The sequence below is a fragment of the Saccopteryx leptura genome, chromosome 11 (assembly GCF_036850995.1).
Source record: "Saccopteryx leptura isolate mSacLep1 chromosome 11, mSacLep1_pri_phased_curated, whole genome shotgun sequence".
Lineage (NCBI taxonomy): Eukaryota > Metazoa > Chordata > Mammalia > Chiroptera > Emballonuridae > Saccopteryx > Saccopteryx leptura.
The window spans coordinates 71,943,080-71,969,610 of NC_089513.1; the positions used below are offsets into that span (position 1 = coordinate 71,943,080).

Genomic DNA, 26,531 nt, shown 5'->3' on the forward strand with positions numbered 1-26,531 from the left:
TACACGGGCAACGGTATTTTCAAAGCCTCTCCAACACCAATGAATACAGAGAATGGAACCTTCAGCGAGTATGTATTCTATTTTGAGGATGAATGGAGCACGTAACCCGAAGCTAGCGGCCTCCGTGTTGGGAAACAAAAGCCCAGCACTGCGAACCTGGGTCTCACAAAAGGATACAGAAGTAAAGTTCTCCGAGGCTTCAGATTCCAGCCACATGAATGCAATGCCTATCTCTCTCTCTTCCCGAACAACATGTTTATAAGTCTTTGTGAAGTTGCCACCAAAAAAAAAAAAAAAAGCTCTCACTTTTTTTTTTCCTCGACACACTTCAGGTAATAATAGAGAGCGTGAACCAGTGCTATATAAAAATCCAATAATGACATTCTTCAGAGGGAAAGAGACTAATTAAAGTAAATAAAACAATGTGCATCGGAAGTGACTCTGACACAGCAATCCGTCCAACTCCCTAAACTAGGTGGATGCTTTCTGAGATGTAGGAAGTCGAACAAATTTAGGCAGAAATTATATTTCCCCACGTCTAGCTTGAAAAGGCAGTTGGCACCCAACAACCGGGATTCCATTTGCAGGACAACTACAGGCAGTGGAATGATAATATGGCCCACCAATATTTGGCATGCAAGAATATTGTGCGAGGACCCGTCAGATAGAAACCTGTAACTGAGGACCCGTCAGATAGAAACCTGTAACTGAGGACCCGTCAGATAGAAACCTGTAACTGTAGCCACTGTAAGGGCAAAAGATTTCATGTTTCTTTTTGTTCCTGGAGTTATTCAACTTCCAAAAGGCTATGAGGCTTTTTTTTTTTTTTGGTAACTGTTTCCTTAAAACTGTTAATATGGGAATTAAGTGAATTTGCAGGTCTTTAGGAAGGAAGCTGTAATGACATTGCTCATTCTGTCTGAGTTGCAAATGATACCTATTTTTTTAGGTTAAAGCCGGTAGATGGATGGTGCAGGCAGTAACCTCAGTAATGGCCAATGTAATGACCTACTTTATTTTCCCTGAAATCGAAACTTCATTGAAAATAATTTTGTCTCTCGGTTTATTTATGGTCAAAAAGTGCTTTTTACCTTTTGAACCAAAAGACTCCCAGGCTAAACAGGATGGCTGGAGATCACCTTTAATGGCCTCTGATGGCCTCAGAGGAGGCTGACTTCCAAATGATAAGAGTTTTTCTGCTTCCCCTGGATGGGCAGCTCCTAATTTTAGAAGGTTGTCACTGCAGTTGGAGAGCAGCAGGACTAATGTGTCATCCCCATTAATCTGACTAGCAGATCAGAAGTAAAGGGATTTTGAACTAGCTTTCTGTGGTATTGTGTTTTTAAAATAGTTGACACTAGACATGGTGAATAGCACGCCCAAACTTTCTGATGAGAATATGTCAGAACTGAATATATCTGCGTTTGGACAATGAGAGCCAGTGAGATCAACTTATATTTATTTTATTTAAAAAATTTTTTCCATGGATTTGAGAGAGAGGAAGAGAAGCATCAACTCATTGGTCCACTTAGTTACTTCATTTAGATGTGCACTCACTGATTGCTTCTCCTAGGTGCCTTGACTGGGGGTCCAACGCACCACCTCTGGCATGCTGGATTGACGCTTTATCCATTGAGCCACCTGGCCAGGGCTGAGACCAACTTTTAATGAAAAAAAACCCGGGGCCTTTTCCTTGAATATTATGGATAAAAATAAACCCTTCCTGAGGATAGGTTCATTTTCTAATATCTTTAACTGAGGAGTCTGGGATTGAAAAATTAAAAAAAGGTCTTTAGAAAAATTTTCTTACATTACTCATAAAACAAAAAGCTGAGAAATTGACGTCCGCTTCTTACACACGATGGTAAAGCATTGGAGTCAACATTGTCTGACACTTTTGGAGGGGGACACATCCACAGACTGTGAACTCGTACGTCTGCTGGTATCAATAATTTATTCTGGCAGCTTATGTCTGATCCAAACTGCAATATTTATAAAAGAATGCGGCAATCATCCTGTTACCAAAAAAAAAAAAATCTTAATAAAAGATAAATTATTGTTAGATAAGCCACCAGACAAAATATCTGTTTGCCTCATTGGAACATTTACAGAAACAACTGCTAGAATGAATGCACGTCCTAATTAAGCACAATATTATGCAGTATTTCCAAATTTGCTGTTCACTGAGGGTCGCCCATGCCACGTGGCCCTGTTGGATGGCCATACACATGGATGCACGTCCACGTCACTGAGCACAGTGTCCTCCTGCATGGGGACAAACATGGGAAGTGCACATGGGATTCCAGTGCACGGCTTCCAGACTTCTCCAGATGTGCACATAGGATTCCAGTGCACGGCTTCCAGACTTCTCCAGATGTGCACATGGGATTCCAGTGCACGGCTTCCAGACTTCTCCAGATGTGCACATGGGATTCCAGTGCACGGCTTCCAGACTTCTCCAGATGTGCACATGGGATTCCAGTGCACGGCTTCCAGACTTCTCTAGATGTGCACTACTGTTTTACTTAAAGTTCTGGTGGGGGGATGATACCCAAAGAACCAGAAATTCATGCTGGAAAATATGCTGAGTGACAGGTGTTGGGTAAATCCTTCTAATTTGGATGTTGCCCGCTGGCCTATTTTTCTCTCTCTCTCTCTCAAAAAAAAAAAAGTATTTTTAAGGACAGAGAACAGACTGGAATTATTCTATGTGTAGACATATAAAGCAACACAAACACACACACACACACACACACCAGGATTGGAATTTTTATTTCCTTTAAATAATACAACTTAAACATGCTAGTGATTAGATTCACAATGAAACCAAAAGGAAGCAGTTTCTTAAATGCGTTCATGGTGTTGTGTGCAGAATTTTCGCAGAATTGTTGATTCCCCTGTACAATGAGTTGCGTGATGCGTGATACCCCAAGTGTGCCATTCCATGGACTTAAGACCTGGCACTTCTGTACGGTCTTACGGAGAATGGTTTCACAGCAGGGTCTCTGAAATCTTAACTGTACATCGAAGCGCAAACATCGCCCAGCTGGGGGACGGACGCCTTGCGTCACGTTACGTGAGCAACAGTATTGCAACGTGTAGCCAGCAGAGGTCTGTGCAGTCCAGTACGAAACCACACGGACCTTCTAACCGTGGTGTATCGGGGTTCTTGGTTGGTACCAGGCACCTCAGTCTACTTTGTGAGTAAGGACTAGATGGAGCACAATGTTATCAAAGGCTGTTCTAACGTCCATTAGGAGTCTCATTAGCAAACAGGCTGGACCCTTTGGTGGGTCCACTGGCTCCTGGTTGAAGCCCTTAGAGAGGCTTGACTGACTCATTTGACCGAGCAATCCTACAATACCAGGGTCTCCAGGGTTTGGTCTGGACTTTCAATAGACTCCAAGCCTCTATGGATGACAGAACTTGCTTGAGCCCATTGTGTCTAAATCCTGCTCTCTCTCTCTCTCTCTCTCCTAAAGTTTAAAAGCAGGAATATAGACATCTGCTTGTGTCCAAGGGGTTTTCATTTCATTAAATGCAGGTACCGTACAGCCAAGTGAGCCCGTGCCTTATCAGACGAGCCCACGGAGGGTAGCACGGCTTCCTGTGGGTGGGTCGCTGTGTGGTCTCCTGCTGACCGTAAGCTGACCCATTCACCCCACCTCAAGCCTCAAGTCATTCCAGAATGGCCTTCCATGGCCCTATCTCACTTCCTTTGTCCTTTGCTGCTCATCTTCCTTTTCATGAGATAGTTTTCAGTTTTTAAGAAGAAACGGACTGTCTCCCATCATGACGAGTCACTGTGTTATGTCCTGGAGAAAGTTCTTATCCCCTCTGGAAAAGGGTGCCTCTTTCCAAACCTCGTCGGGAACCATTCCGTGACAGCTCTCCATGTTTTCAAAGAACTGTTTATAGCATTTGCAGCCACTCTGTCTAGCCGGTTCCATTTCTCCCCACACGCCCTTCCAAGGGGATGACAGGCACAGGACAGGAGAGCCAGACAGTGTGTCTGCCACCAGAGGCCAGTGACTTGATGAGGAAGAGAATTCTTGCATTCTTTGTCTCCAGGGCCACAAAGGGAGTGTGACTGACATGACATCATGGGAGCTGCCACCACCATTAAGGCTTGTCCATGCATTGTCCTTGAAATTGTGCTGTCCAGGGCTGTCCCCTCATTACCCAGGGGTGGCTACCGGGCCCTCGGGGTCATCTCCACTTCACAGCAGGGCTGCCCCGCCTGTCTGAGAAGTCCTCGGAGTAACTGGGCGTCTGTCACTTCTCACGAGCACTGGAACAGCTGGTGGATGCACCTGCTGATTTAGAGAAGATGGGGACCTTCCTTTCCCGGCATCCAACACTCTGTTCCATGTGGTCCCACAGCACCAGGCTAAGGGGTGACGTTGTGAAAAATGACTTTTGATTGCTTCTAAACCTCATCATGCAGGTGTCTTATTCCAACAATCTTCCCCGGTGTGCCTCACTTCTCGTCTCTGTCCCCCCCGCCCCCACCCGGGCTCACCGCCGAGGTGCTGCAGCTCAGTGCTCCGTGACCAGCAGCTCACCCTGGGCTATGTGCGGTGCCGGCTGGAGAGGGAGAGGGCGATGTCAGCTTGAGCCTCGCTCTGCTGGTTTCATGGCCTTCCGCCTCGCCATGTCCTGGTCTCCTCACCGGTAAAATGCAGAGTGGCATCTTCTCTTGTAAAGACGTTTTGAATATTTACAGTAAGAGGCTTCGAGGAGCTGGCCATGGTGCTGATGTCGGAATGAGCTGATCTCTTCTTGTCACATGTGATCCAGTGACTAAGTATCTGACAGCTGTTTACGGGTGCTGTTTCCTTCTTCAAGGTGTCACTTGTGAAGTGTCCTGGGATCTGGGACAGCTCGATGTCTATTTATTTGAGCTTTTGATTGGCTTGAAGAACTGGCCAGAAAATAGTTCCATCACCAGTGTGATGACTATTTTTTTTTTTTGCAAAGACACAGGACTTTTGGCTCAAATGGCATGATTTGTGATTTGCATCCTTAGAATGACCGCCCAGGCTTTCTGTTAACATCCTCGGTTGTCTGTGAGATGGCACGTGTGAATGGTGTGTGTACGTGAAGCAGGGCCTGTCCTGTGTGTGCATCCCAGCATTGACCTTGAGAGCCAGGAATGCAGGAGTCACCGGCTTGTCCCAGGAGAGCCTGGGCAGGCAAGTTGTTGACTCTGAGAAATAAATTCACTGCACGTGGAAGGCAGGGAAGAAACGCTGGCTCCTGCTGTCGGATGGTAAAGTGACAGCGAGAGGCAGCTGGTTACCACGGTCAGTTGATGCTTATTTTCATCCGGAAGGCTCTTCCTCCACTGGTGGCGGCGTCTGTGTTGGTTAACACGCTGGGGAACACATGCTGGGGTTTGTTTCCATCTCACTGAAGGCAGACTGACCCTGGGGCTGGGCTGTGCTCCAAGACTCAAACCCTGCAAGCTTCTCTTACCCCCCCTGGCTCCAAGGAGGGCTGAGCTGAACGTGGGTCTCCTGGACCCATGGTGATGAATCTGTGTGGTGTGTGGGACCAAGGCCAGATCTGTATCTTGGTTTCACAACAGCTCTATCGCCTATAGTTGTTTGCTTCAGAAAAATTAAACTCCGATCTCCAGGGTCCCCATCTGTGAAATGGGCTCAGCAGTGCTCGTGTGCAGGGTTATTGGGAAGAACCCATGTATTATAATAACCTATGCGGACCATCCGAGCACGCTTATGATGCATGGCATGTTTCTTAGTAACATAATTCTGGATGCAATTTAACTTCTGAAGGGTTTATAATGTGGGTGTTTATATTTGTAAGACTCCAGCATATTTCCTGATACGGTATTCCTCTTTGCTGAGTGTTAAAGTCATGGCCATTTGAGAAGAAAGACGTAGTCAGCAGGGAAGGGTTGCGTACATTGGAGGAAAAGAGCTGGACTTGTCCCGGACTGAAAGGACCACTGGGGGTTAGTCATGATCTCTAGTGTGTTCTCAAAGACACTTTTTCCGTGTGTCATGTTTGCTTTTATAGCCAGAAACTGGTACCTGCTGAGGGAAAGAAAAGATTCCTGGTAAACTTCTGTTTTCTCTAGGAAAGAACTGTGTTTTCGGGGTCCTTTTTGGACTCTCAGCGTACGGATGACAATTTCTTCAGAAATCCACGCTCTCACATTATTTCCGGTATCTGTGTTAAATCTGGAGCTCGGAGCAGCTGGTGCCTTGCCTTCCCGGGGGAAGAGGACTATGAGACGACCTTTCCCTTCAGATGCAGTGACAGACTTGGAGCTGGCCCCACCGTTTCACAAAGTATAAGATTCTAATTCAAAACTGAGCACGAGGGAACGCTCTCTTCGCCTCTTACACGTGCCTGACGCCGACCGCCGTCTGGTGACACTGAACTAACGTCAGGGAGATGGGTTCCCGGGAATGGGAAGCTCCATCCTCCCACTCAGAGAACGAGAGGGAAGAGTTCAGGTGTCCTGAGCCAGGCTGGGGGTAGGGGGAGCGTCTCAGGCTGCTCTAAGTCACCTCCCTAGGACCAGGGAGTAACCTTCAAGGTCAGGCACCTTCTGAGCAGAGGAAGGATTTTCAATTCCTTCCATTTCCTAAGCTTCCCTCCCACACTGAATTTGAGAACATCATGAAATCCATATTAAGGTCTTTGTCCCCCCCTAGAGACTCGCACTTTCCCCAATGACTTCTGGAGACACCTAATTAACTGTCCTGTCAAATATTGCTTGAAAGCCAACAGTCGTGATTGGGCTCCTTGTCCACAGGTTTAACGACCCATGGACAGTTGCGGACCCTTCCGAGCTCTTCATCAAGGGTCTCTGCCACCTCCTCGAGCGTGCTGCTAGTATAGCAATGCCGATAATGGCGATCACTTAGGGACCTTGCTGCGCCCCAGGACCTGTGCTCAGTAGTTTACAAGCTTTTCCCTTAATTCCCTAACAACTCTGCGAGATGGAATAGCCTCCTCCAGAGAAGTGACATACTGAGGACAAAGAAGTTCTATAACATGCTCAACAGGACGCAGCGTAAGAGGCAAAGCCAGGACCACTATGCAGTAGACCTCGAATAGTTTCCTGTCACCACCAGAGCCTCTAGGGACAGCCCTACATCCTCTGGACAGGAAGCTTCCATCATTCTAGTCCAGGGGTTGGGAACCTTTTTGGCTGAGAGAGCCGCGAACACCACATATTTTAAAATGTAATTCCGTGAGAGCCATACAACGACCCGTGTACATTACGCATTATCCAATAAAAATTTGGTGTTGTCCCGGAGGACAGCTGTGATTGGCTCCAGCCACCTGCAACCATGAACATGAGCGGTAGGAAATGAATGGATTGTAATCCATGAGAATGTTGTATATTTTTAACATTATTATTATTTTTTATTAAAGATTTGTCTGCGAGCCAGAGGCATCCATCAGAAGAGCCACGTCTGGCTCGCGAGCCATAGGTTCCCAACCCCTGTTCTAGTCTGATTTATGTGCTTTCATCCGATCTCAAGTGCAGTCACCTCCCGTGGTGCCCAGTCTGTAAACTTGCTTTACAAACTCTTACACAGCATCTCTCACAGTGTGTGGTTCGCGGCCAGTGGTCAAGACAGGTTTTGTCATTTATTAATGAGTCCCTCAACCCAGGGCCTCTTGTTCTGCCCTGCTCCTTCCGGGTGGTGCTCCTGACCCCGTTTCTCTCCCCTCTGCTGATTCTTTACTCAATATGCAGTTACAACAACTAGCAAATTCATGTTAGCACGGAAAATAACATGCCAATATAGTGTGTAGAGAGACGGCACATTTCAAATCCACAGCCCAAGCCAAGACTGGCTCATCGTAACAGTGAGCCCCTTGCAAGCCTGCTGCTAGTGACAGTCACACTTCCCTCGCACTCTCCCTGCTGTTTTACAGGTGATGGTTCCTCTTCATTTTCACTTCTTGAAGTGACATGGATAGGGCTGCAGAGGTATGAATTTGACCTCTGTCCTTCAGTGCCTTTTGGTTCACTATAAAACTCAGTCTCACTGCTTCCAGGGCAGTATAACATGTGGTTAAATTGTTACTCATATTACTTTTATAATCTTCTGTAGGAAGAAAAAAAAAACCCCACCTTATTCTATTCAAAGTAAGGTTCTCAATCTGAGTATCTTTTTGGTATAAGAAATCTTAACGTTGCTGAAAAACAGCACATAGCAGGAACTTGCTAAGAATAGCCAAAGAACCCAGTGGAAAGTCTCCCGAGTTATAAAAGAAAGCAAGTGAAGTAAAAACGAGGGACCTGAGTGTATTGCTGACATACCAATCCCTCAGGGTGTCAACAGTCACCAAGCTAAAAATGGTCACGTCGCCCATAGGTCTGGTGGTGACTCAGTGGGTGGCGACTGTCCAATCACCACTTCTGAGAAGTCGGTTTATGTCCAGATGCAGAATTCAGTCTGCCTTCTGGCTGGTGAAGGGGTCCCCATAATTCAAGACCCAGCTAGCAGGCAGGTGGCAGAGTATGACTGGGTCATTTCTGAGATTTAGGATGACCCTAAAACTGACAAAGATGGTCTGCTATGGTTGGGGTGAACTCAATGGATGAAAGTTCACCACGAGGGCTTTATTTTTCTATTTGGAAGCTGCAAAACTAAAAGGCACTGATTTGAGAGAGAGAAAAATCTCTGCCAAAATTTTTGCACTTCACAGATCACAGCCACAACCTGGAACAACCAGAGAACAACCTAAGTCTCAGGGCCCACTCATTGTTTTAGCTTGCTTTCTCTCCGGAAGCAGCTACGACTTCCGTAGCTCTCATGTACTGTGCCCTGTGTTTGCAGCTCGATCGCTTTCCTAAACGTGTTGATATAATCTCCACCCTTCCCAGTGAGACTCGGAGGGCAGGAATCATCACTCAGAGTTTTAGCTCACTTCGCGCCCTTACTGTGTGAAAGGAATAGGGTTTCAGTATCAGCGTATTATTTAATTCTCACAGATTAAACGAGAAGGCCCCAGTTCTTATTTTCATTTCGCACAGGCCAATTAAGACTGTGGTGTGGGACTGTAATTTTTGCACGCTAAATATTTGATTGGGTCTGGAAGGATTGAGGCACATTACCTACGTTGCAAATATTATATTTTGTTCCATTATCGTTCATTTTCTGTCATTGCTCATAATGTTCTTAATTTTATTTCCCCCCAAGATTTTTTTTTAAAAAAAAATGAACAGGTGTTCATGTATTTTAATAATCCCATTCATTTTTAAAACTGTAACTGAATATAAACATAGTTTTTTTCTGAAGAAAGAGGATGAAAGCTAGCAACAGCAATAAAGCAGCCGTATTTTTATCTTTATACATTTGCCTTCCGTCTCCCTCAGAAATATGTTATCAGGACAAGGATGCAACGAGGAAGTGGATTTTAAAATATGGTAATTGGAAACCTGGTGAAATATATTTCGCAGTAATGCTAATCATGTGTGTCAAGATAAAGAAAATTAAGGTGGCTTAAGTTTTCAGTTCTCTTCAGAAAAAATCAATTACAAAGCAGTTACGCTGCTGACACTAAACAATAAATCCCCAGGTTTAGTTAATAATAATAATAAAAAGAAAAAGCTTCCACTTTTTTGAAGGTCTGTTCTTTTCATCCAACAGACGAAACTGATAACATTGATTTTTTTTTAAATTTTTTTTTAAGAAAGGGCCATTGACATCTTATATCTTGAGAGCCAGGTGGATTCTTGATCTTAGCCCGTGTGGATCAGAACACCCTTGCCCTCTGGGGAGTAGGTCTTTATGGAGCTGTCCATGGTCTATGGGCTCCTGGTCTGCGTTGGGTACTCTTCGACCTCAAGCTCTATTGGGGGGTGGGTGCAGCTTGCGTTTCCCTTGGCATTCAGAATAGGCTGGGTCAGATTCATGGTTGGATGAAATCTCTCTGATAATGTACCACGTGGAACTCAGTCCTGGCTGCACATGGTAATTGCCGAGGGAGTTTTGCGCAATGCTCATGCCTGGGCCCGCCCCCCGGAGAACCAGCCTCACAGTATCCTGGGACGGGCGCACTGACAACTATTTCATTTCAGCCTCAGCTTAACCTTCACCTCGTCACTGAGATGTTCACGGTCTCGTCACGCTCTCCTGTTGGGTGATCAGAATCTTGCTACCTGTCCTCTCCCTTCCGTCCTTGTAAAACCAATGACATGAAGGTTAAAGCCACCGAGGGAGAAAGTTTTCCAACAAGTGCCGTCCGTGCCTGCTGCTCGCTGCTTTTCAAACGAGCAATTAATAATTCATTGCAATTAACTGGGTCACAGGTTCCTCTTTCAAAACATTTCCAAACACGAACAGATTAAATGGTGATTGCCGTCAGATTTTATGTTCTAGTTCATAAAAGCCCAATAAAAGTTTATCTTTTAGAACTCACTTTGTATTTCCTTCTGATAGATTCATAACCCAACGCAATATACCATATTAAAATATTTATTATTAACCTATCAAATATTAACCACTTTTAAATTATGCGGATGAGAGAAAACAAACAGGCTACTTGTTTAAGTGTTCACGACTCTCCTCGTTTTAATCTGATCTGGATTTGTGGACCACATGGCGCGCGCACCGGGAGGACGTGTGAACCTGTACGAGTTCCCGCGCCTTGTCTAATGTCATTGCAAGGCACCCGTGTGCCCTTGGCTTCCCGACCACCATTATACTGACGGGAAATGATAAAAAACAAAGAAAATACGTGGCCTTTCAATCAGCCTGTCCTAGGTTCAAGTCCCTAGGCGTTACCTCCTCCCCTGAGCCTCACGCTTCAATGTGATACGGCTCGCCCCGAGATCCTGTTGACATGCAGGTCCGTCTGGGGTGGGGCCTGGGACGCTGCCTGTCAAACATGTTTCCAGGTGATGCTGCTTGGAGGTTGGCACTTGTGAGTAGCAGGGCTCAGGGTGAGGAGGTGCCCATTCCCTAGCCTCCCTCAGCCTCGGTGCCTGTACCTGTGACGTGGCGGTAACGCCGACAGGCTTCTGTGCAGGTCTGGCATGGCAGTGCGGATGGGAAGCCGTGGTTCCTGGCACCTGGCGAGCATTTAATACACAGCGGGCAGCATCGTCATTACCACGCGCAGTAAGGAGAGCTAATCTGTGAGACTGACAACGAGTGCTGAGCTAGACTCTCTCTAAGCCGCCATGTCAGGTACACGGTGCTGAGCTTTTCGGTCAAAGCCGAGAGAGAGATCCATGATCTGAAAACCGAGCTAGTGACGTGGCATGAAAACCAGTCTTAGATTCTAACTAGAGTGACCAGCACAGTCAGGGTTGAGACCCCTCTTGCACTGCCAGACCTCAGAGGGCAGGGGTCACATTGTATTTGTCTCTCGGTGCTACACTTGACCAGAATTCCTGACACAGAGTAAGACTTGAAAGTATTTTTTCCACAAACGATAGTGTGACTTACAAAGAAGTAAATGAGTGACCGGAGAATGGCAGGGACAAGTGGATGAAGCGGCCACCCCACAGCCAGCCAGGATCGCGGGGGGCAGAACTCAGAAGATCTAGCAGCACTCCGTTAGGAAGCCCTTTGACCACCTCAATTCAGTTGAGTCTAGTAACCCACGGTGAGACCGAGGGCATCGTTTCCCTCCAGAGGATGATGCGATCTCATCTCACGTGTGTACGTGCAGCAGCACACGGAGCACAAGTGATTCGATCGTGTTTGGTGAGATGGGCCTGTCCGTAGGTGAAGTGCAGACTCCTTGCTCTTCGTGACTCAGACCTTTCAAGACCTGATCTCATCGGATGGAACTGACGCATCACGTCTGTATGTCGTTTTTTGCATCCTGGGTGCAACATCAGCAGCTTTTACTTTTATTTTAATTAGAAAGAACAGGGGTGCAGTATCTCAGGAGAAGCCTTCTAATGCATCCAAATATCTTCCAAGTGGACACTCGGGAAAGCTGGGTCAGCAAAGCCACTGAAAACGCTGTAACTGTCACCTATCATCACATCACGGAGAAACTGCCAGGTCATCCTGGTAACAGGCCCTTCGGCAAACTCCCAAACTTTGTCCTTTTGTGCTTAAAGTCCATGTGAACAATACAGTTGTCCATATGGTCGACTTGGATGATAAAGGCTGCAGATTAACATAGCACCAAGCCCGAAGGGTCAATGATACTAATTAAAAAGAAGTCCAGCTGTGATTCCTAAAGATAATTACATCACTACTTCATTATTGTGTAGTGTTCTGTCTCTGAAACATATGCCCATTTTCCTCAAAAGAGTCGTGGCTTAGAAGAAATAGCTACAACACGGCGTATTAATCCCACACTTCTGCAGGCTACAGAAAAGAGCAGTGTTAAAAATACATCTTAGTGATTCTTTCTGTTCTAAACTACCCAGCCATGTCTGCATGATCTTGAATGCTAACTACAGTGACGAGTTGGGGACCGAGGTTGGAGGCAGAGCAGGCGACCCGTGTGTGGGTCCGAGTTTCTGTGCCTACGCCCATGTTAGGTGAACTTCAACTTTATCCCGTTCCCATCAATCGCTGTGTATTTACACAGGCCTCCTCTCCCTACCTTGCAGTAATGGATAGTTGAAGGTTGACTATACTTTAAAAAAAAAAAAAATAGAGAACTTGACAAAGATGGCCAGAAAGCAGATAGCATTTAACACAGAGTCGGGTCCTGACATGATTCTATTCCCATAGGCAGAGACACACAGACCAGAATTTCCCAGGTTCAACAGACTCGGTTATATTCAAAAGAGCACTGGGCCGGTAAAGGCGTGGGTTCAAAGCACGGGCGCGCACTTTATTCAGGATAATTACCTCTGAGGTCAAAGGCGATGGAAAAGAATGAATTCTCAGGAGGAGCCGCATGTATTTTTCTCCGGTGCCCTTGGTGTGGTGGCCTGACGTTATTGCTGTGATGCTCTCTGCGCAGAGCTTCCTGCTGGTACCCGAGGCGACAGGTGGTTCCTGCACGCTGAGGCAGGCTGTTCCTCACACCGACGTGAGCAGCCCCGATTACATTATGGCCGCCCTGACTTCTCTTTCATTAGCTGCTGATTGTACGAAATTGATGCTGAATTGACTTGGCTGGCTCCGGAACCGTTAACCGGTTGGCACGGACTATGATCTTGTCCTGGAAATTATATGGTCAGAGCCTTGATGTTTCTGGAAATCCCAACAATTTCCTTAATGTGAGTTAGGGCCTGGCCTACAGGACTTAGGTTAGATCCATGCCCCGCGAGACCCAGGTTGAGGCAGAGGACACACTTCAGTGAAAAACTAAATCTGTTCTGCCTCGTGCTGCTGATCCTCTCGACTTCATTGGAAAGGTTCCCCGTCTCTTCATTTCTGACTGCTGTGTGAGCTCGAAATAAAGCACACTATGATCTGCAGGCCAAACCTAGCCTTCCTCCTGCTGACTACAGCCTAGGAATGAAGAATGGCTTTTTTTTTTTAAATGTTTATTGTATTGATTTTAGAGAGAGAGGGAGGGAGAGGGAGAGAGAGACAGACACAGAAACATGGATCTGTTCCTGTATGTGCCCTGACCGGGGATCAAACCGGCCACCTCTGTGCTCTGGGACAACGTTCTAACCAACTGAGCTAACAGGCCAGGGCATGGCTTTTCTACATTTTTAAGTGATTGAAATAAAATCAAAAGAATAATGATATTTCATGGCATGTGAAAATTAAATGACATTCAAATTTCAGGGTCCATAAGTAAAATGAAAATTTTACTGCAACACAGACAACACTCGTTCATTTCTGCGTCGTCTAGGGCTGATTTCAGGGTGCAGCAGCTGAGGCGAGCACCTGTGACAGAGATCGCATGGCCCGTGAAGCTACCTGTCCCCTTTCAGAAAGAGTTTGCTGACCCCTAAAATAAATCACTAGAGCCCCTGTCTTCATCTGCAAAGTGAAAGTGACAAAATCCTATAAAGTGCCACGGCAAACTGAGTGAACAATAAATATTCACTAAGAGTTGGGTCGGCACTTCTCCCCTGTTTGAGTTGGGGAAATCACCCAAATTAGGTCTCAGTTTTGCGTTCTATAAGCTGAGGAAAGTATTCTTACCTCTCTTGCAAAATGAGGTAATGTGGCCCTGGCTGGTTGGCTCAGCGGTAGAGCATCGGCCCGGCATGCAGGAGCCCCGGGTTCGATTCCCGGCCAGGGCACACAGGAGAGGCGCCCATTTGCTTCTCCCCCCTCTCCCCCCCTCCTTCCTCTCTGTCTCTCTCTTCCCCTCCCGCAGCGAGGCTCCATTGGAGCAAAGATAACCCGGGCACTGGGGATGGCTCTGTGGCCTCTGCCTCAGGCGCTAGAGTGGCTCTGGTCGCAACAGAGCGACGCCCCCGGATGGGCAGAGCATCGCCCCCTGGTGGGCATGCCGGGTGGATCCCGGTCGGGTGCATGCGGGACTCTGTCTGACTGCCTCCCTGTTTCCAGCTTCGGAAAAATGAAAAAAAAAAATGAGGTAATGTATTTATATTCCTGACACATAGAAAATGCACACTAAATAACTATTTTTATTGTTTTTAAAATGACCTTTGCTATTTCTCAGAAACTGGTCCATCTGTAAACAGGTCAGACCAGTTGTGAGATTTCAGGGTCGCAGTATTTCAGACCAATAGGGATCCTTAGGACATCAAGCCCCGTTGAGGCTGTCACAGGAGGAGAGGCACAGAGATGAACCAAGGTGGGTGAGCCAACATCCCTTGGATAGTTGGCAGATGTAACACCCAGAAACCAGACCCCTGGCGTCACTAGAACGTGGCTGTCAGGAGCCCTCCCGTCCTGGCATATCTGTGGCACCTCTATCCCAGACTCCTGTTGTGATGAACGTTTTTCTCCTGCAAGTTTCAAGTGGGCTGGCCCTTGATCAGCTGGGCTGATTTTCATGCTTTGACGTTATCTTTGCAGTTAGAAGACTGTGGGATTCTCTCTCAGTCACACATACTCACACACCCACACCATCACTCCCCCACACATTCACACACACGCACACTCACTAGCAGGTCAAGAGTGGCTCGAGGGGGGGGACTCCGCCCGGGGACTCTGCGGACGTACTATCTGAAGGAAGGAAGACACTTCACTCGTTGCATTTGCTCAGCCTCTTAATCACCTTCCTCTCAGACATGGCTGTGCTGCCGCTCCGGTCCTGGGCTTTCAGTAGCTAAAACTACGCCTGCACTTGCCCGTGAGTTTTGGCACGCGCCACACACCTTTCCACGTTAAACTTGGACAGTCCTGTGGTGTCAGCGGTAGAAGAATTCGAGCATATCTGTCCTGCTCCGTATTCTCTTCAAACAAACAGGAAAATGGGCCCGGATTGCCCAATCAGTAAGGAGAGTTGCCCGCCCGCCCAGGCCGGAGCCGAGGCCGCCCTCGGAGCAGGCACAGGGCGGCTGAGCAGGCGGCGGCTGGGGTGGCGGTTCGCACCCACCGTCTGCCTGTGGGCCGTTGAGAGTGTTAGTGTCCGGGAGCCTCGGGGTGCGATGTATCAGGATCTGGCCCCGCTGCGCAGGGCGTTCTCGTGTTCTGGAGTCTAGACGGCTCCCGCCTTCCCAGCTGCCCCATCCGCCTCTGCTTCGCGGCGGCCAGCCAGCAGGGTCTTCAGTGACCGGACCAGTTAAAGTCCTTTCTGCCGCCTAGCGTTAGCCCCGCCCCCCGGCTCAGAGTGACAGCGGGTCCCTGAAGAGTTAGAAGCCGGTGGGCTTTTTTCTCTCAATCCCAAATTAAGGTTGTGTTAAGGATGGAGGGACCACAGGAGATGGAACTGGAAAGTTATTAGCATGACAGAGCGGTGTGGCATCCTTCTGCCCATCAGGAGTAATTTCACGGGACCGGGAGCCCCCCTGGGGTTCACTCTTCTTCTAGCTGACAAAATGAGCCTCCCCCCACCTCCGCCAGGACTACCCAGCCTATTTGTAATGCCTACAAATTACCACTTCCCCTCTCCTGTCTTCCTAATATTTTCCTTCTTAAATCACCTCTGGGAGGATCCTGCTGGGTCTGTTTCAAGTGCGTTTGTTCCCACCCGGAGGAGTGGAAAGACAGTAACTCAGGCGCCCTCCCTCGTGTTTGTTTTTCCGTCTCTGTTGTGGATGTGGGCTCAGCAAGGGAGGTGAGGCTCGCTCAAGCTGCTAGCAAGGAAATGAAAAACTAGGATTCCGACTTAGAGAGAGAGAGAGAGAGAGAGAGAGAGAGAGAGAGAGGAGAGAGGAGGGGAGAAGAGAGAGGTGAGCGCCTAATGAGCGGAACCAGACGCCTAGGACTGTGGAACCTCCGAAGCGTCGCGGACATCCTTGGTTAAGCGACACTCCGCCTGTCAGCGGGTTCAACATGGGAGGCCAACCGGTGAAACACGAACTGGGTGCTTTTTTTCAGGTAACGGCAGCAAATAGCGGGAGATGGCAGCGAGACGCCATTGGCCCAAGGGTTCTGTCCGGGAGGTGAAATCGTCTCAGAGAAGCAACTGGAAGCATCAGCTTCGTGATCACAAGGTGTCTGGTGTAGAAGTTAACCTTATACAAAACAAAAGAAAACAGAAGTAGACAGGAAAGAGGAGAAAGCCTCCTGAGCTGCCGGAGCAGGAGAGCCAGGATGGGAATCATCTCCAGAGGGAAAGGAGTTAGACAAGTCCGCAGTCGGACTCTGGGAAGGCAGAGGGCGGTCTGGGAACTGGCTGGTGGTGACGGTGATTAGACAAGGAAGACAGCTGAGGGCTGTGCGGTGGGCCCGGCTGTGGTTCTTAATCAACCGAGCTGAGCATCTCTCTCCCCGTGCCTTCCCTTCGCCTCGTGTTCTGAAGGTCAGAGCCGGAAAGTCGGGAGAGGCCCGAGAGGTCTTTTTACTCGACTTTCTATTTAAGCAGAAACTCTCCAGAAAGCCTCACTCGTAGGAGCCCGTCCAGCGTCTGTCTGAACGTTTGCAGAGTTTGGGGATTTCTCACTATCCAAGCCCCCCCCACTTGCATCTCCTCTGACAGCTGGCGAGAATAATTGTTGGAAAATGCTCAGCTAAGCCTGCCTCTCGCTGTGTACCCACGGGTCCACCTTCTGTCTTCCTGAGCCAACAAGTCCACTTGTTACAGAAGAGCCCCCCAAACACCGGCTGACATCTGTAACGTGTCAAATCATGTGCTTTACCAAACTGCTTCAACTCTTTTTACGAAAAACCCTCATCAAAGACAGGCTCACTTCCCTCACTGTTTCCAAGGACTAGACTCCGGAGATATGGGCTGCCCAGGGCTCATGCCCGGGGGACTGCCGTGTCCTCTGGTCTCTGTTCAGCCTGAAATTGTGTGAGGTTTGCCACCCACGATGCACCACTGTGTAGAACTGAGCTTGACTGTAAGCTAGGATCTCCACAGCTTTGTCGCCTGAACAACTGTTAACACAACCCTGTCCCACTCTGCGTTTCTCCAGTTTTGATTCGTTAGCCCTTAATCTACATCACAGTGTCTGGGGATAGAGCCGGGGCTAAGTAAATACTCCTCCAAACCCCATTAGAAACCCTAGAGAGCCTGCTGGTTGTTTTAGAAGGCTCCCTTTTTCTCTAGGGAGTTGGTTAAGGAAAATGTGTATTTTCATTTTTTTTTTTTTTTAAATCTGTGTGTATATGTGTGAGTGTTTCAAAGTGGGTCTAAGGTCTTACCTATTGTAATCTTTAGTGGGTCTAAAGATTATTACCTAATAAATCTTTATAAAACAACTCCAAGAATGTTTTGAATTTTTTTTTTAAGGTTTGGCACAATACCCTTTAAAGGTTTCTAATAACATTTGGTCTCTTATGGGACACTGTCGTCTCCAGAGCGGTATTAATAGCTCCTGACTGCCTTTTCTACTCTTTTGGGTGAAGACATTCTCACCCACACAAATCAAGATTTAGAACACAGTTTTTAGTATATATCTTGATATCTGAAAACTCCCCCATTTTGGGAGATTACAGAGCATTTGGATTTTCTAATTTGGGTTTAGACGATGCCTATATCCTCTAAATCAGGGGTAGTCAACCTTTTTATACCTACCGCCCACTTTTGTATCTCTGTTAGTAGTAAAATTTTCTAACCGCCCACCGGTTCCACAGTCATGGTGATTTATAAAGTAGGGAAGTCAATAAAGCAGAGTTACAGCAAGTTAAAGCATATAATAATAATTACTTACCAAGTACTTTATGTCGGATTTTTGCTAAGTTTGGCAGAATAAATCTTTATAAAACAACTTACTATAGTTAAATCTATCTTTTTATTTATACTTTGGTGGCTCTGCTACCACCCACCATGAAAGCTAGACCGCCCCCTAATGGGCGGTAGGGACCAGGTTGACTACCACTGCTCTAAATGGTTGTGTGGTCTATCCTATGTTCTCACAACACCTTTTCTATTCCATCTTTGGTCTTGACTGAAAAATACATTCACCGTTTCTACCTTCTAATTCACAAGCCAAGTCTACACTTTCTTGACATATTTCATTCTTGTCTAATTCTCCTACCTATTTCTTTTGAATAAGTTTTACCCTTTTAGGTCTTTATTCCAAGCATACGTTACATCCTATCCCCATGAAATTTGCATATTTACTCCTGGCATGAAAAGTTGACATTCTTGATTACCATGGTAGGCAATATAAAATGCCCCTTCCCCAAAGACATCTACATCCTAATCTCTAGAATCTGTTCCTTTATATGACAAAAGGGACTTCACAGATATGATTACATTAAAGAAGGACCCTGAGATGGGGAGATTATCTTGGATTATCTGTGTGTGTGGGGTCTGGTCATATGGGTCCTTAACAATAGGGACCCTTCCCTGCTGTGGTCAGAGAAAGATGTGGTGATGGAAAAAAGGCATAGAGATATGAAAGCTCCTGGCTTTGAAGGAAGAGGAGGAGAAGGAGGCTGCAAGCAAAAGAATGCAGGTGGTCTTGAGAAGCTTGAGAGAGCAAGGAGCAAGTTTCTCTCCTGGAACCTCCAGAAGGGAACACAGCCCTCTGGTCTTCATCTTAGCCCAGTGAGACCCTAGCTGGGCTTCTAGTTACGGAACTGGGAGATAATAGATCAGAGTTGTTTTAAGCCACCAAGTTGGCAGTGATTCATGGTAATTTTCGACAATAGCAGTAGAAAGTGGATTTAGTTGTCATGCATTCTCTGGGAAGGGACACATCTAAGCCATGAAGTTTTGTCCCCCAAACTTTCTCTCATTCTTCGCCTGAGAATAACTGTTGTCTTTTTGTTCTTAAAGCTCTGTGGTTTTCCACAGTGTCTGGTTTTACAATTTTTTTTTCATTTTTCTGAAGCTGGAAACGGGGAGGCAGTCAGACAGACTCCCGCATGCGCCCGACCAGGATCCACCTGGCATGCCCACCAGGGGGCGATGCTCTGCTCATCTGGGGCATTGCTCTGCCGCAACCAGAGCCATTCTAGCGCCTGAGGCAGAGGCCACAGAGCCATCCTCAGCACCCGGGCAAACTTTGCTCCAATGGAGCCCTGGCTGCGGGAGGGGAAGAGAGAGACAGAGAGGAAGGAGAGGGAGGTGGGGTGGAGAAGCAGATGGGCGTTTCTCCTGTGTGCCCTGGCCGGGAATCGAACCCGGGACTCCTGAACGCCAGGCTGATGCTCTACCACTGAGCCAACCAGCCAGGGCCTGGTTTTACAATATTATGAGGGTATTTTCTCTATATTCTACTCAAATGTAATAAAAATCTGCTTGATTGGGCCATTGGGGCTTCTCCTAAACACATTTCCCTGTTGGGGGTGTTAGGTGTATCAATCACTTCGCAGAACCTGTGTTCTGACGCTGTAGGCCAGCGGTTCTCAACCTGTGGGTCGTGACCCCCGCCTGGGTCGCGACCCACAGGTTGAGAACCGCTGCTGTAGACCGTGTGGTCCAGCAGCAGGTATCAGCCTTCCCCTGGCTACGCGTGCCTCATTCTTGATTGGCTATGTGCTCTGTCGTCTTGCAAATAATAATGTTTAATGATGTCACCAAATCTTTGGACATTAACCCAACTATTCAGACTACATATAAGTTCTTCTGAAAGCCATTAGCACTCACACACATTAGGGACCAATGGGGGACAGCTGGTGGCTTGAGTCAACACTGCATGATGTCCCAATGCGTCTTCTCCACACCCAGGAACAGCGTGCATCTCCTCAGCCGCATCGGTTCTGTGCGTGGCTGTTGCCATTGCATTCTCTAAACAAATCTCCCCCACATCCGGTCTCTTCTGTGTGGGTGACAGATGTTTCATTGCTTCCCAATACATGGTAACCCAGTAATATATCATGTGAAGCATGGAATGTGGCTTCCTGTTTAGAAGGTTCAGTTTTATTCTCTGGATGTGGCTCTTGCCTCTTCTCTGATGTCCAAGGGATGCATTTAAAAATATCTTTGTCTCAGCCTGACCTGTGATGGCGCAGTGGATAAAGCGTAGACCTGGAACGCTGAGGTCGCCAGTTCAAAACCCCGCACTTGTCTGGTCAAGGCACATATGGGAGTTGATTCTTCCTGCTCCCCCCCCCCCCGTTCATTCTCTCTCTCTCTCTCTCTCTCTCTCCTCTCTAAAATGTATAAATAAAAAGAAAAAAAACAACAAAAAAGTAAAAGTATCTTTGTCTCTCCGGGTCTTGTTCTTCTATCAGTAAACTCAACACCAATTCTGATGCGGCCTGAGCTCCTCGCGGTCTTTTTATGTTGGCCTCTCTCCTGGACTGCGTGTTCCGTGCCGTCTGAAGACAGTGCATTCTGATGCGGCCTGAGCTCCTCGCGGTCTTTTTATGTTGGCCCTCTCTCCTGGACTGCGTGTTCCGTGCTGTCTGAAGACAGTTCATTCTGATGGTTTCAGAGTCCTGCCGTTCATGTCAGCGAGACCAGCTCACACTGATGGAGCACGTGGTCAGGGGCCCCTCAGGGAGACGGTTCACTGTTGAACCTGGACTTCTCCATTCCCCACAGAAGCTGCACGTTTGCTCTGGGGGCCAGCTGTGTCTCAGTCACTGCTATCAACCTTGTTTCTAAACAAGAGCTTTCCCTTTTACGTCAACCGTCTGATACTTCAAACAGTAGCCAGTCTTGCTGCGTGTTCCGCACTGCCATTGCGTATAATACATTTCAAACACGAATCCTCGCCTACCGCTTTGACACATATCGAGGTGTGCTTGGATCTAACTAAAAATCATCGAGTGGTTACTGTGTACCATGACGTCCGCATTATTTTCCTTGTAGCCTCAATTCAGGGGTCATATGTGTCAGGTCCTAGTGTTACCCCCGTTTTTTGATGAAAACTATGCTTAGAGAGTCCAAGTAATTTCCCCTCTGTCCTGCAGGTAATGAGGAGTGAAGATGAGATTCAAAGCCAGGTCTAAATGACTCCAAAGCCTAAGTATGCACTCACTTGGTTCTACGCACAGGATATATAAGCAATGGTGTCAGTAACCAGCAAGATCAAGTCCTTGCGGCTGCAGTTCCACGTGGCTCCCCTAGGGGGCCAGAGCTCTGTGTCTGGTTCCCTTAGATTCTGTCCCGATGCCTACCTACTACAGCCCCCACCTGGTCCGGCCCACCTTAATATCTGCTCATTGCTACCAGGGCCACCGTGGGCCCTCCCTGCCAGTCTCTCCTCTGGGCATTGATCTCTTGTCAGGTTAATATCACTGCCAGTGACAATGTGGCTAATGCAAGGATGGGTTCAACTCGGGACAAGCAGAAGTGTACATGGGGGTAGAGGGGCAGAGGAAGGCGGGACGGATGGATGGAGGGAGAGAGAGAGAGAGAGAGAGAGAGAGGGGTCGACTTGAGGGGCATCTTTGAGTGTATTCATGTGTGTGCAGACATACAAGTGACACAAAAGTACTTATGAACCGATAATCACCGGCTGATTAGAATGGACACCTGTTCTAACACTAGTGCTGGCGGTGCCCTACAATCTTCCCGAAGCAGCCATTTACCAACCGACAGAAGAACTTCTGTATTTTAACACCGAATGTCAGCCCCGTGTGGGCGGGTCTGAGGGAAGAAAAGAAGATTCCAGAGTGAGATAAAACTATTGTATGTTCAAAGACGCATTTGAAAGATGTTAAATGTATAGAGCAAATCCACGCTCATCCTGTTCCGGCCCTTCCTTGACAGAGCAGCCAGAATAATCCTAAAATGAACCTGATCTGTTCATTCTTCCGCTTAAAGCTGCAGGATGGATTCTGTGTCCCCTCCGCTGACGGTTCCCGTCTCCTACCTACCTAATGAGCTGACACTCCTTAGCATGACATTCAAGGAACCGCACGATCTGTCCTCTGGGTGCTTTTCCACATCTTGTCCACCCTCCCTGCACACGCACATACCCCCCCTTTGGCCCCCAGTCATATCTAAGTTATAGGATATTTCTGGAAGAACATAGTGTGGTAGCTCACGCACCTGTGCCCAGGAAGCTGCATCCTGGGAAGCTCCGCCCTACTAACCCTTCAGTACTCAACTGAACCGAATAGAACTGAACCTCTCTGGGAACCCCTCCTTCCCATCTGCGCCTCCCTCAGGACACAGCCCTTCCTTCCTTCTGCTCATCTTCTATCTACCTGGCTGGGCGGGGTGGCAGCCTCACATGCCAGAGAGCACTCTCCATGCCCACACAGCTCTCTCCTCACCCCTGCAGCCTCTCCTCGTAGCTCAGCACCTGATCCACAGCAGGGACCCCAGCAATGCTCAGGAGGATGAAGCAGGGACCCACAGGCCAGGTGTCTGAGGTGCTGCAGCTGAGGCCCAGAGGACCATGTGCATCGCACGGCCCTCACGTGGTCGGCCATGCTTAACTCCAGTCTCCACACGGCCCTCACGTGGTCGGCCATGCTTAACTCCCGTCTCCCAATTCCAGAAGGGAAAGTTTGGTGCCATTACATCATTGTATAACACTCCAGTGATCAATACAGAGAGGCTGGGTCAGCCCCTTCCTGGGATGCACCTTCCCTAAGGCTGGATCAGTTTATGTACCTGCCCGATGTCCTTCCCGTTCCTGAGGTCCGGCTGCATCAGGAGGGTAACATGTGACTCGGTTGTCGAGAAGCATGTCTTCTTTACAAAGTTACCTTATACCTTATGCTTTGAGTCTCTCTCTCTCTTTTTTTTTTTTAATGACAGAGACAGAGGGACAGAAAGGGACTGACAGGAAGGGAGAGAGATGAGAAGCATCAGTTCTCTGTTGCGGCACCTTAGTTGTTCATTGATTGCTTTCTCATATCTGCCTTGATGGGGGGGGGGGCTACAGCAGACCGAGTGACCCCTTGCTCAAGCCAGCGCCCTTGGGCTCAAGCTGGTGAACCTTGCTCAAACAGGTGACCTTGGGGTTTCGAACCTGGGTTCTCCGCATCCCAGTTTGACACTCTATCCATTGTGCCACCACCTGGTCAGGCCTTATGCCTCGAGTCTTAAGCTGTCTTTGGACCCTCCTCTGTTCATTTCTTCTCTCCTCCCGACTGCTGGCCTTCTCTTGGCCTCTACATCCATTTGCCCCAGGACTGATGGCTGTTGTCTGTGTCCTGGCTCCTCACATAGCCGGCCCCTGGGATCCACCAACCCATCCAGAGCCCCAAGGTGCTTTCTGGAAACCCACGGCACGTAGGACTTTTAAACCATGACCTTATCCAGCGCTCACATTCAGGTGTGCTGCCTGATGACTCTGACAACGACAACTGTCTTTCGCTGCCATGCTAGAGACACTCACCCTCCAGCTCCCAGAATGCATCCTGACCTTGGCCAGCTCAGTGCCAACTTCTCATCCTGTCACCACAACTCATCGGCGCCCATGACATGAGTATGGCAGCACATTTCACTTTGTCTTACATTCTGTAGACGTGTGGCTTATAGATAACCATATATCCCACAGAAAGGGGCCAAGTACCCTGTGTAACTCGGGTAGAAATGGGCTTTACACCATTCCGGCCTGCTGACATTTTTTTTCAAGTGAAAAGGAAGCAAAGAAACCTCTAGAGCTGTGCTGTCCAATACGATAGACATATGTGGCGGCTCGTTCTAATTGAGACATTGTGTTTGAGTACAAAACACACATCTGACTGCAAAGGCTATAGGGAAAAAGTGTAAGACATGTCCTTGGTCATTCTAATGTTAATTATATGTGGAAATGATAATATTTTAGATATTTTGGGTATAACAAACTAGTTATAATCAATTCCTATTTATCTTTTCTTTTCCAATGTGGATAACAAAACATTTAAGGTTACCTATCTGGTTTGCACGATTTTCTACTGGACTACGGCTGCTCTGGAGAATCTGCCTGGTGGCTCTTTCATATGAGCAAGCCGACTGGGTAGAGACAGAATGCAAAGTTAGTGCAGAATTAAAAAGCAGGAAAGGCTATAAATGACAGAAGCTTCTCCTCAGATTTTTAAATTTATGTTCCCTGAATACACTGACATGCCACCTGCCCTGACAAGCTTTTAAGAAGGTCTGATAATCCTCAGAGAAAAGTGGCTGGACCAAATTCCATGACATCCGTCTACGGCTTGCTGGATGGTGCCTAACCTCAGCGGCTTAAAATCAATATTGACTTTTGCCATTTATTTTTCCCTGGCATTTAAATATCCCTTAGATTTATTACCTTTAGGTTTTTTGGGTTTTTTTTTTTCTTGGCTAAGATGCAGTGATGCGTGTGATAGCAAGGGTAGTGATAAGTTATGTAGATATCATTTAATTTATGAACTCTAGATTCCCAGGGTACCTTCAAGTTCAAGACATATATTAACCACATACACATCAGCCTTCACTTTGCGGTGAGGGCTTACAAGCTGGGTCCCTATTGTGCCACTGAATTTATGGTCTGGCCAGGTACACGGATCTGCATACAATATTTCAATATAAGTTGAGCCAGCTATCAGAGGGGATGAAGTTGGGCTTCAAAGAAGCCCACTGGACTGCTGATAGATTGCTCTGTCTCCTGTCCACAGGCCAGGGCATGCCGTAGCTTTTATTTTATTTTTTAAGGCCAAATATGGACACTTACTGCTTCTAAATGAAACCTAAGACAGAAAAGTCTATTCAGTGACTATGACAGGTCATAAACATGCTTTCATTCCCGACTATGATGCGTTAAGATGAAGAGGAAGCAAGAAAAGAAAGCGGGAAAAGAAATCCCAGAGAAAAATAAAAATCCCCAATATTTTCCAAAGCAGGCTTTGAAAAATATCTTGATTTTAAACACAGGCAAGTAGTGACTTCCAGAACTCATTAGGAAATGGCATTCGGATGGGAAGCCAAAGACATTCTTGGAATTCTTCTCTCTGTCATCATCAGTGACAACCTTAACTATATATCTATATATATAGATAGACAGTGGGGAAATGCTTTGAGTAGCTTTTCAAGCTTGGGAGCAAGTGGTTGGGTCTTTTTCTGCTCTGAGCCGCTGCACGCGCGGCCTGGACAAGCGGGCTGAGCCATGCTGCGCGGGCGCACACGCGGGCAGAGGGCGCGTGGGGGGTGCTGGCGGCTCCCACGGTTTCTTAGATTACTTACGTCGGCAGCCGGCGTGCCAGGAATTTCCCGGCAGACACTCATCACACTTAGGCCCTGTCGTCCCCGTCTTACACTCACAAAATCCCGAGCCATTACAACGGTCATGGACGGAGCCCAAAGGGTTACAATAACACTCTGTAGAGACAAGACAACACACAGGCTGGAGGCAAGTCCCCGCGGCCAGCAGGTTATTCAACACTCACGCTGTTGCTCAGCAACCAGCGCGCATCACTTACTTAGGGAAGGCGGCCCGCTAATGAAATGCTTCGGCAGGTACCGGCTATCGCAGGCCCATTTATTTACTCGCTAGGCCTTCTGTGATACCGTTTTTTTTTTTTTGTTTTTTGTATTTTTATGACACGGGAGGAAATCAACCGAAACCTTGTTAGGGAATAAGACAGTGCGCTCTCCGCTGCTAACAGATCGTGATGGAGACTCCGTTTGTCAGGGCGGTTTTAGATGGTCTCATGAATACCGGGAGAAGTTTGTATATCAAGGATAAATCGATACGCCACCGGGGTAAAATCTGCTTTAAATTATTCAAATGGGCCTATCTGTTACATGCGCCATCTCTGAGAACGGCTGAACATTTTGAAAGTGCAATTTGAAAGCGCTCTGTTCATCCAGGCAGGGTTGGCTTGAGGGTTCGGGGCGGCGCCCGTTGGAGGTTGCGTCTCCCGGGCGTGCTAGTGCCGCCTGGCTGCGGCTTAGGTAGAAGAACATCGGGCAGGAAACATAAATCCTGTAATCCCAAGGTCACTTCCAACACGGGCATCTTTGGAGACATATTTTTTCATTAGAATGTCTACCAGCAGGACCACGTAATGATATAAAAAGGAAAGTGGAGATTTTCTCCATTCCGCACACATTCTTATGTGGGATGTTTTTACTTCCTAAGCGCTGTCTGGCTTAAAGGCTGAACCGGAAGGAACTGCGTAGGTTTTTGCAGCGCGTGGAGTGGGAGGGACACGGTTTCCTTGCTGCTCACCCCACTGTAGACGCTGGGGGAGGGGCTCACG

The 26,531-nt window shown here is 47.6% G+C and overlaps 1 protein-coding gene across 4 annotated transcripts in view; it reads right to left on the reverse strand.

Moving 5' to 3' along the window:
- The window catches only part of NTNG1 (netrin G1), a 301,686-nt gene that overhangs the window by 23,550 nt on the left and 251,605 nt on the right, over nt 1-26,531 (reverse strand). Inside the window, exon 7 of one of the 4 annotated variants that reach the window (XM_066353128.1) lies at nt 25,513-25,647. The exons of the other annotated variants lie outside the window; for them this stretch is intronic. Coding sequence (XP_066209225.1) covers nt 25,513-25,647 — 135 coding nt within the window. The remainder of the gene's footprint in view (nt 1-25,512; nt 25,648-26,531) is intronic. 4 annotated transcript variants of the gene reach the window in all.